This window comes from Camelina sativa, chromosome 10 (genome assembly GCF_000633955.1).
Source record: "Camelina sativa cultivar DH55 chromosome 10, Cs, whole genome shotgun sequence".
Lineage (NCBI taxonomy): Eukaryota > Viridiplantae > Streptophyta > Magnoliopsida > Brassicales > Brassicaceae > Camelina > Camelina sativa.
In genome coordinates this window covers 17990474-18002576 of record NC_025694.1, presented here as the reverse complement: position 1 = coordinate 18002576, position 12103 = coordinate 17990474, and the positions used below count along the sequence as shown (strand labels likewise).

Genomic DNA, 12103 nt, shown 5'->3' with positions numbered 1-12103 from the left:
GGAGATTTGTAGTCTACCTTAGGAGAAGGAGAGTAATATGGTGGTGGTGGAAAGCTGTAGACGTATGGGGGTGGTGGATATTTGTAGTCTACCTTAGGTGAAGGAGAGTAATATGGTGGTGGTGGGGAGTTGTAGACGTATGGCGGTGGTGGAGACTTGTAGGCTACCTTAGGAGAAGGAAAATAATATAGTGGTGGTGGTGGAGAGGTGTAAACATATGGTTTTGGATGTGGCGTATAGTTAGGGCCTTGTCTTTTGTATTGTTGTGGAGATGGTGGTGATGCCGAATAGTATGGGGAATACTTTTTAAGTGAGTGAGGTGGTTTGTGGACCGGTGAATTGTATTGCGGGGTTTGAGGGGAGGAGTAAGGATATGATGTGACTGTAGCCGCGATGGCACTTAAGACCACGACATAAACCATGCAATTCACTCGCCCCATCATTCTTGAGGATTTCATAATACTCGTCGCTCTTTTGGTTTCTTTGTTTTGGTTATGATATTACAGGAAAATGAATGTCCTTTATATATTATTTTTCTTCCGTGTGTAAATACTACAGTATCTTCCCAACTTGGGTTCGTGCTATAGTGTGGCACCACTTTCTACATTTAGAGGACGTGCTAGGTTGTTTGTTTAAAAATAGTGATGTGTGGGATGTATGAAAAATTATTAGATTCTCTAACAACTTTCTATAGGTTTAAGATGTTTTCACATTATTTTATTTTATTTGTATTGACTTGATTTGTTTCGAGAACTTATAGAAACCAGTTTATTGAAAGATTGTTTAGCCATAGAGAAGACTAAGTAACAACACTATCAGCGGAATAAATCAATTTAAATAAGATTATTATGAGTAAAGTTATACAATTATGGAACCTCATTTGTATTAAACATAATATGTAATTAAAGTATTTTTTAATTCAAATTTTCATTTATTTCTTATAAGAATATGTTTCACTTGTGAAATCTTTGAACGTGAAACAAGTTTTAACATGATAAATAAAATATTGATAAAATGTTACTATTTATGACAACATGTCTTTCATGTGGTTTAAAAACCAATTTACTGAAACAGGATGAATGATTACATCAAAAAAATATTTAAAATTTTAAGAAGTGTAATATAAGATTGATAGAAAATGTAAAGATATGAATACTAGTAAGTTCAAATTTTAATTTTAATTTGCTGATTTTTGGTTACATTCATTTCTTTTTTTTGTGTTTGGGAAAATATTTTAGTATATTATTTGGTGAATATAACTATTTTTACTAATTAAGTTAGACATTAGATTTAAAAAGTTTTTAAAATATTTTTTCCAAAGTACATGTTAACAAAATATAGTACATGTGAAAGAAAAAAAAATCAATAACATGGCTTGTTTGTTAATTTTTGGCTAAATATATAATGACATGTAGTTGTAAANAAGAGTAATATGGCGGTGGTGGGGAGTTGTAGACGTATGGTGGTGGTGGAGACTTGTAGTCTACCTTCGGAGAAGGNAAAAGTTGTTTGAAGCTAGCATAAACACATCACCATTTTTTCTCAAAACATGCTTCCCTATTAATATATAGGGGATAGTTGTTCAAAACATTATATGTACTCGCATGATATGTAAAAAATTGATACAATATTAAATTTTGAACTCCCATGGTCAATGCTACTCAAACCCAGGCGACTTGGTTAGAAGAATAATTAAGCAGGCTATAATCATTCATTTAATCAACCTCGACTAAGTTTTTAGACTGATCACTGTACTAGACCTATTTTACACTTAGAAACATCCTCGCCACTAGGTCCAAATGGTAACAGCAGAATTGGTTGTGCGGGACAAATAATTTGATAGTGCCGTACGGTTCAACTGCGTTACGTGCAAGACAAATGTATTTGCGGGACAAGTGCGGTTAACGTAAAATAAGCGGTATATAATAATGTTTGATTGGTGAAAAACATATTGCGGTACATAATAAAATGTTCGAATAGTAAAAAGACAAATATAGATAAATATGTTAGAGTGCAAATATTAAATAACTAGTATAAATGTAAATTATCATTTTTTATGTTAATGAATAAACATTTTCATATATTTATGAATTTTAGATACCCCAATTAACATTAAATCATCTTTTATATTGGGGGATATTCAAGGTTTAAGATAATATTTTTTAACAAAAATTAGTACACCACATCACATATTTTCCAATGTTTATCTAATAATATTAAATAAAAATTTATTTTAATATTATTTGAGAGGAGTGAAAATTATGGTAGACTAGATAATATATTTATGGAAAAAATAATAACAAATCTATGATATCTATTATATTAAAGCAGAAGTCGAAACGTCCCACATTCAATCTCATGCACGGATTACCGTTTTGCCATTAATGAAAAGTGCCATTGACGTTGAAATATTTTGCTCCTCGACGTAAATTTACCTGTTTTTGCATGAAAAAAAAATAGACAAAAATAATTTAATTACACAAAAAGTTATTTGCAAAACTAGAATTTGCTAACTTAATCCCTAATATTTTCAGAAAACATCCTTTTTACAACTATGGTTCTGTTTTATAGTACAAATTCAGATTTGAGATATTTAATGGGAAAAATGTCATTAAAATCCCCAAGTTAACATTTTTGTTGATTTAAATCACGAAGTCTTCATTTGTTGAAAAAAATCCTCACTTTTTTATTGACTTCTATTTAAATCATGAAGTCTTGTTGACTTCGCCGTTTGAAGCACAACGTTAACTGGCCAGACAGAGATATTAAACGGGGTTAATTAGGCGTTAACGAGATCCGTTAATTACATACCTAAATCGAACCCGATTATCAATTCCTCCCAAAATCCCCAAATCACAAACCCTAATTTGTGATTCCTCCTTTCTTTTTCGATTGGATCTTCTTCTGCGAATTCAAATGATGACTCTGGCTCCACAAACACACTTCGATGGCACTCCAAGGTCAAACGAAGCTACCACCAATGTCTCTGAGCTAGAACTCATCTGTTGAACTCGAAGAAGAAAAGAGAAATCAAATAAGAAAAGAGAAATCGAAGAAGAAAAGAGATTATCGATTGGGGTTTGAAATTTAGGGAAAATGAGAATCGATATCTCAATTTGGGGGTTTTAGGGTGTTATAAACAGCGTCGTTTTGCTATTAACGGATCTCATTAACAGATAATTAACCACGTCTAATTTCTCCGTTTGGTCACTTAACGTTTTGCCTCAAAAGGCCAGGTCAACAAGAGTTTGCGAATTATTTGGAAGTCAACAAAAGATTTGTGTTTTTTACCTCCAAATCCAGAGTTTGTGCTTTAAATCAACAAAAATGCTAACTTGGTGATTCTAATGACATTTTCCCGATAATTAATGGGCTTAGATTTTTTAAAGATAGAACGACGTTAATCTAAAAATTAATGGGCTTTTGCAGGAAAAAAAAACCGATGACAATATACCTCCTTACTGGAAACCCTAAAAAAATAGGTCATTTACAACTATAAATACAGTGATATTGTTTGCTTTCACCATAACTCAACAAAGAAAAAGAAAAAAAAACTCTCTTCTCTTGAATTTATAGTTTTATCAATTTCAATAATTCTTTCATCATGTTCCCAAATTTATATTTGTATTCCAATCTTGCTGTTTTTTATGACTCATCGACTGATCCTATTTATTTTCTTGTTCATATAGTGGTTTCTTGGAAAACAAGATCCACAAATCATAACGCTTTGGTTGTTGTTGGTTCATCTTTCAAAAAAGGTATAATATTGTGCTTTTTGATTGAGGTTTTACATTAAATTCTTTAATCATATTCTCAAATTTATATTTGTATTTTTATGATTAATCGACTGATTCTTTTTATTTACCTGTTCGTATAGTGGTTTCTTGGAAGATCCATAAATCATAAAGCTTTGGTTGTTGTTGGTTCACCTTTCAAAAAGGTATAATTATTATGCTTTTCTGATGAGATTTTAAATTTAATTCTTTTATTATGTTCTCAAATTTAGATTAATATTTTTTAAAATAGAAATTTTCTTCAACCAAATATTTATAATATATTCTTATAGTTATCATCCATTTTTTTAAAGAGAGATATTGCGTATGGATCTTATTATTCTTTTATTTTCATGTTAATATAATAGATAATAACTATTTGACGTAGGTATCATGGACCAGACGAATCGATCAACAAATTTGTTTCAGGAACGACAATCCTTAATGACTATAAACATCTCCCGACCAAAAGTATCGCTTGTGGTCCGAGTATAACATTGCAATGTTACACCTGTCCACTCAACTTCTCATAACTACCTGGATTACCTACCAAACAGGGAAGTATTTGATCCAACTGCATATGACCACCTATCTGCCCCTCTAGGCTCGATACCTCTCGAGAAGAATCTCGTACCGGTTATCTTCAACTGCTCCATCCTCCTAACAAAAGATTGATAGTACTCAACATCCGCAGCCCTCGTCTGCACCCCGCCACATGCGGTACAACTGGAGCCTGCACTGGTACCCCTCTCTGTAACCGTTGCCACATCACGCCAATAGATCCGCCAAGCGATCAACTCGACCCTGGGCTCCACCTGCTACAACCCCACACTTGGGTTCCCAGAACCCCCGGTACGCTCACCGGCTAACCCCCTCTGGTCCCTCCTGATACGCTTGCGATCCTACGGCGTACCTCCTCGTGGAACTCTGGACCACACACTCGCTGGCCTTGGAAACCCGCTTGACCATGACCATGACAACGCCCACGTCCACGAACAACAACCCAACCACCTGTAACCANGTTCCAAGAACAGAGGCTAACAAGCAATCTTAACATAGCACAAAACCAAAAAAACATAAACTCACCGTGGAATCACACTATAGGCTCGAAGAGGATGTTCTAGGATTCCATGCCACACACAATTGACTAACTCACATAATTAATCCAGACATGCAATCCCAAACATCACAACAGAAACCTAGTGAACCCAAACCTAACCGTAAGGGCTCTGATACCAAACTGAAACGACATGACCCGTTTTTTTTAAATAATAATAATAATAATAATAATAATAATAATAATAATAATAATAATAATAATAATAATAATAATAATAATAATAATAATAATAATAAATACTCTACAGCTAGTGGTCTCATACCCACTAGCCACCTATCCACAACACACAACAGCGGATAACATAAATCATAACAATAATCCAATAAATATCCAATAATTAATTAACCAAACAACAGGAAACATAGAACCAGCAATCCTAACAACATTCTAATGACCCAACTCTATCAACCTAGCAGTGCCAGACAACAATCAATCGAGTTCCTAGAACATCCTCCTCTTCATTGCCTTTATTCCACGATCACACTTTGCCTTTACCTGCACCACAAACACAAATTGAGATGCATGAGTATTTGATAAACACTCAGTGAGGCAATCCTCCCATCTATTGGGCTATACACACAAGCAACAATGATTCCAATGTTCCAAACAAACAACAAACAAAACATACAAAGCAGGAAAACAAACACCATCTCGCTGGAAGGGAGGTGTCGACCGACACCAGCCAAGTGTCGACCGACACTACCCCACAGTGTCGATCGATGTCGTTTTTCTGGTGTCGATCGACACTCCCTCTGCAACCATGATCCGCTCGAAGCCGAGAGTCGAATCTCGCTCCCCAACCTCTTCAAAATCGTCCAATACTCAAAACCCAAGCCATAAACGTCCATAGGAACCTTAAGAAGTGGTTCACAAAAAAATAACAACAACCAAATGAGAGGCTCTCCAATATCCAAGAACAACCAAACTCGCTCCGTTAACTTTCTAATGGCTCCGGTGAAAAGCAAGGTCTACACCTGAAGCGTCCCACAAAATTTCAGAACGATCAGATCTCAGGTGAAACCGCAATAGATCCCGAAACACCCGCTGGTCTCAATCCGCGACTGAGACGAAACGCCCCACTAAACTGCCAATATCTCCTTTCGAAAGGATTTTACCCGTCGGATCCTCCTCCTCCAAAAACCTGACAGTTCTGTTTCTCTCTTTACTCTAAGGAAAATGTTGATCTCCTTTGCCTTCTCCTTTACACCAAATAACCAAGAGTTATCTCTCAATCTCTCTCCTCCCTCTGATGACAATGTGGACAAAAGCACCAAAGAAGAGAGAGGAGGCGTGACTTTGTGGGAGATTAAGGGTTTTTGGTTTAATTTGATTAAACCAGGATTTAATTAAACCAAAAATCAATTAAAAATTCACTCCTTTGGTTTACTCAACACATCCCAACTTTATTCTCGAAGCACGGATGTTACAATATTACACTTTTTTATGACTTGTATAACCGTCAATTTTTAATAAATATTGAGTTTGTGAAAATATTTATTCATAAACGTTTCTGATAAAATTTTAATTTATTTTATAATAGATTAATAAATTATACATAAATGAATGACAGAATAATAGTGTATATCTTCAAACTTATGTAATTTCGTAAATTTAAAAAGACAAATATGTAAGAAAGTTTTATTATACACCTTTATTTGTAAAAACCATACTCGCAAAGGATAAAACTTAAGATTTATTAAAAATTTACAAATTTGAAATGATAAATATGGAAATAATTATTGTTTGAAAAAAAAATTAACATATCTCAAATATTATATATATATATATGTTATATATAATTACTTAAATGGATGATTATCTTCATGAGTATATTTATTATGAACTTAAAGTGATAAAGATGGAAATGAAAATATTTTGGTTATCTTTTAAAATAAAATAAAAAGATATTTATCAGAATTTTACATAATCGATACGATTAGGATGTAAATAAGTATTGTTAAAATAAGTAAGTTAACATATATAATATATATATATATTATATTAACACATATCTATTATTATAAATACATAAATTTTATATTATTAATTAATTTTATAAATTTCCGATTATATAGCAATCTCTAAGGTCAGAGTATATGATTAATATCCAACTCTCGAAAATATTCTAAGGTTCTTAAAATTTTCTCTTCATTCAATGTTTCTGTATGTTTAATTATAGTTACATCAATTTATATGGTTTAATATAATAGATTACATTTTGCTTCGTATAGATTCAATCATGGTGACCACAGTGCGTAATTGTACGAGGGTGATGATGAATCCTCCATGTCCGCAGGTCACACAAATGAGAGATGCATTTGATGATATGGAATCCTGATTTTTATAGTTTTGAAATGTTTAGTGTAGGTTATATTATGGTCATGTATTCTCCAACTGATCGTGTTTCATGTTTGAATCCTTCAAAATACGAATGGAAAATCCAGGTTAGAATCTTATGTTTATGGGAAGAAAAATCTCCCCCACTTGGTTCAACCAATTGGTCAAAAATTGTGAATATGCCTAAACTAGACAATTCTTTGATAGATAATAATGAGAATATGCTTCTCAGAGATAAGAGAAACTATAATTGTGATGACCAAAGAGAGGATTACGACAGGTTATTAAGTATGTCAACCGATGAGCAAAAAAGTGTCTACCTACAAATAATTGATGCTGTGAATCGAAACAAGGGAGGTATGTTTTTTGTTCATGGATTTGGTGGTACTGGAAAAACATTCTTGTGGAGTATTCTTGGCGCTGATATTCGATCTAGGGATGGTATTGTTCTTAATGTTGCATCAAGTGGTATAGCTGCTTTACTTATGGAAGGTGGTCGGACAGCTCATTCTAGATTTAGTACCCAACAATGTAAAAATATACAGCATGTTCAACAGATGGTCAATCCCATCTCACCGAGTTAATTAGAGAAGCAAAGCTCATTATGTTAGATGAGGCTCCAATGATGAACAGATTTTGTTTTGAAACATTGGATAGGAGTATGCGAGATATTATGAAGTGTGATTGAGTTTTTGGAGGTAATGTTTTTGTTTTAGGAGGTGATTTTGGACAGAGTCTACCGGTTGTGCTAGAGGCTCGTAGAGTTGGGACAGTTTTAGCCTCTATAAACTCATCGTTGCTTTGGGATAGTTGTAGAGTACTTCAGCTTACACAAAACATGAGACTTTGTAGGGCAGTTAATAGTCAAGATGCGGATGCTATCTCTACGTTTTCAAAATGGCTACTCGATATTGGGGATGGAAAAATCAACGATCCTAACAATAGAGAGGTCGAAATAGAAATACCCGCGGATTTATTAATTATGGGATGTGACGATCCTGTACAAGCAATTGTTATAAAGATCTACGGTAATTCGTTTGCAAGAAGGACCGCTGCAAAAATCGTTTGTGAAAGAGCTATTCTTAGTCCAAGAAATGATGACGCTGATAAAATAATTCAATCCCAACTTCCAGGTATATTAAGAGTTCATTTTTGTATACAAAATTCGATATAAACGTTTTCTTATTTTGGTTTTATTATATACAGGGGAAGAGAGACAATATTTGAGTTCAGATAGTATTAAGACTTCCGATAAAAGTGCTTACGACGATATGATCTACACTCAGGAATTCATAAACAGTATTCACTTTTATGGATTACGTTTAATTGTGACTCTTTGTATACAAATCTCAATCCCCTTTTCTTTTTCGATAACAGAGAAGAAACAAGAAAAAACCTAATTTGAGAAAATCATGAGATTCAATTATATTGCTGATCTTGGTCTCGGAATAACTAATTGGTGTATCCACGCCAAGGTCTTACATTCTTTGAGAATCAGCGAGTTCTTCATGAAACGAGTGTCGTTAATTGAACAAGATGTTTTACTTAAATTTCAGAATTTAACATTTCTTAATTGTATAAAAGGCTTCTTACACAATTGTATATAACTGTGAAGGGTGACACAATCAAAGCTACTTTTCTACCAAATACACTCGCTAAACTTCGAAAATATATCGACAATGGTGAGTGGTATGATATTAGAAGTTTCAAAGTAATCAATCCAACCCTGAAGGAGAGGAATACTCATCATCCTTATCAAATAAATTTTACAGATGATACCACGATGAAGCTGCTCCAACCATTGAGTCCAAAGAATTACTTTCGATTCGAGGATTTGGATGATATATATCGTGGAAGAATACATCATCCCATCTCTTTCGGTAAGTGTTTCTTTAATAAATTTTATATTATTATGGTACAATCCGTGAATATAGTTAATTGTATCTTTGTGTTCAGAAATCTTTAATATTTTTAGGTATTTTGTAACTTTGTGTATTGGTCCCTCCCATATGAAAGTATAAATTAAACTTTTACCAAAAATAGATATGAAACACTTTGGAAAGCTAAATTCTGTCTTCTTCTTGAATTAGATGTTTGTGGGTGTATAATAGATGTGGAAGACAAAAGAAGACATGAGAGTGCCAATAACAGTAATGAAGTTGTCATCACGATGTTAAATGGCAGGTAAAGGACATTTACTCTATCTTTAAGACACTTACATTTTCAAGTGGTCTCTATTAAGATTTTGAAAATTTGTTAAACGTGTAGGAATGAAACTTTCAAGTGTCGTGCGAAAGACAACTACGTTTCTCAATTCATGTATTCATGGGAATTAAATGGTTGCCATCTCATATATAAATCAGAACCTGGGTTTTGTGTAATGCGTTTATGAAGATCGGAGAATATGAAGGTATGTAACATAAAAAAGTTCTGATATAATCATGAAAAGGTAACCAATATATTCACTTCAAATTGTAAATGTCTATAGGTGCACCATGTATTCAAAACACATTGGCCTCTTCGAAGATCTTTTATAAAACCAGAGTTTGAAGGACTGGAGCATCATAAGGCTATGTAAGATGTTATTATGTACATAAAAATCAAGTTTTCTATGATGTTAAAGTAAAATTGTTTATTACACTAAATATATTTACATGTCTGAATTCGCTGGACGTTATTACATAAATCATGTGATGGAGCATCAAGGTGAAAGCTAAGGAACTCATATGTAAAGAGTGGAACCTTGAAGATTTTTTTTGTATATTTGAATGTCTAAAAAATTCTGAATGTTTGTACTAACCGCTACTTGAAATCCAAATATGGATTACTCTCATCTTTATTTTGTAACTGAGATAACATATTATAATATTGATATTTTGGAATTTGCTTATGCTTAAGAAAATTTTGAATTTATTTATTGAATCTTAATATCTATTTACTACAGTTTAATTATTTATTTATAAGATTTAATTAATATTTTACATTGAGAATATTATAGATCTTTAGAAAGTAAACCCTTCTGTATATATGCAAATACAAAATTTCTTGACAACCAAATAAAACATTATAAACTTTTTTCAAAAGATAAAACATTATATTTTAAGATGTCAATTATAACATATTAAATCAAAAAGCAGCATATCCTAAAGTATACAAACCAATTTTTTAAAGATTTTATTACTGCGCTTAGTACCTCCCTAGTATTTTAATTATAAAAGAAGATATGTAACTGTTGCGTATTTGACCAGAGACCGAGACCGTTATATTCTAAAAAAGCGGTCCACAACATTTTCGTTCTTTCAAAATGGCAGTTTATCACTTTTTGCTTTTTCTGTAAAACCACATATTTGTTAAATAAAAGTTTTGAGTGGTGACTAAACTGGTTTCCAATTACACCCTTCGCAAAAAAGAAAATCAAATATTTTATGAGTAACGAATAAACCTCTTTGCACATCAAAGACAAAATCTAAAAATTCTCATTTCTGGTTGTTTACATACGCTTCTATTATACACCCACAAACATCACACACACATGTGTACCTTTCTCGATAAACCCTAGACGGGCAAGTCTTCATGTCACCGTCTCTTTGGTATTTATATCAACGCTTCAAGCCTCTACAAGCTATTGGGCTTAACTTGAACAAAGGCCCATGCTCACGTGGCCTTCAAGTCTTCGCGTTACGTTATACGATATGTAACGTCTCGACGACTCGACCTCATCTTGTGTTTAAAGTTAAAACTGCTCAAAACTTGTTCTACCAATATCTGCACTTTCCTAGTTGAAGTTCCATTACTCTCATTGGTATATAAACTGAAAAGAGCAAGCTAAATGCTATTGCCAACAAAATTTTAACAATAGAGGTATAACTTATGTATCACTAACACAAATTCTAAAAAGAACTTAGTCAGATGTCTTCAATTTTTTTAAAAAAAAAAATCATATTTAGAGGCATACAGAAGTAGGTAGGGAAAAATGAAACAGATATTTTATAATAAAAAGAAAAACAATATAGAGATGACTCAAAACAAATTATGAGATGGTTTGAGATAAATACTGTATAGACTAATTAATAATAATCATTTTTAAAAGAAGAACTGAAATTTTATTTTAAATATAAATTACATAACATATATGACACTTTAATCTATTGTAACTTTTTTTTCTTTCTTTTTATTACAATGTTGGATATTAAATTACATAATTACTTTATATGTATTCTAAAAACCAAATAAATAAAAACTATTGTAAGAAAATTGTCAAATGTATACCCGGGCATTGTTGGTACCACGATTAACACTTCGGGTTACGGGCCGAGGCCTAAAGTAGACTAACAAAATGGGTCCAAGCCAAAGGCAAAGGTAGTCCGCTAACACCAGCAAGAGGAGAGAAACGAAGCCAGCTGGTCTTCCGTATCACTTCGGAGATCGGGAACGGTCAAAAGATTCTCCGTATTAATTAGCTTAAATGAGGAAGCAAGATTAACGGGGTAAATTGATTTCGCATTTAATTGTAATAGAACAGTATAAGTAGAGAGAGGGGGAAATTGTAAAAGGGGATAAAAAAAACTCGGACAAAAGCAATAATAATATTCATTTCCAATTCACAATACTTAAGTCTCTCATAACTCGGCTTGGAACTACGACAGTGATAGGCTCCTCCGTTCGGAAAAACACTTCGGAAGGAGAACTCAGATCTAGTTCTGACAGGCGTAGCCCAGATTTGTCCGTAGTTGCAAATAATAGCAAGTTAGAAGGTTTTTTTTGTAGAAAACCTTTCAAATATTTATTTACTATTTGTATTAGCAATCTCATTTTCTAGGTTAGTTTTAAAAAAAACTAATTATAATAAACAAATATATATAAGTAGGCCAGC

General features: G+C 32.9%; 2 protein-coding genes across 2 annotated transcripts in view; one reads left to right on the top strand and one right to left on the bottom strand.

Moving 5' to 3' along the window:
* The window catches only part of LOC109126937 (extensin-2-like), a 2410-nt gene extending 1924 nt beyond the window's left edge, over positions 1-486 (bottom strand). Inside the window, exon 1 of the mRNA XM_019230900.1 lies at positions 63-486. Coding sequence (XP_019086445.1) covers positions 63-458 — 396 coding nt within the window. The 5' untranslated portion in view covers positions 459-486. The remainder of the gene's footprint in view (positions 1-62) is intronic.
* LOC109126869 lies at positions 7410-9622 on the top strand. Its single transcript, XM_019230756.1, has 5 exons — positions 7410-7722; positions 7947-8363; positions 8437-8529; positions 9342-9414; positions 9499-9622. Exons 1-5 carry the CDS (start codon positions 7410-7412, stop codon positions 9620-9622), a joined length of 1020 nt encoding a protein of 339 aa, XP_019086301.1.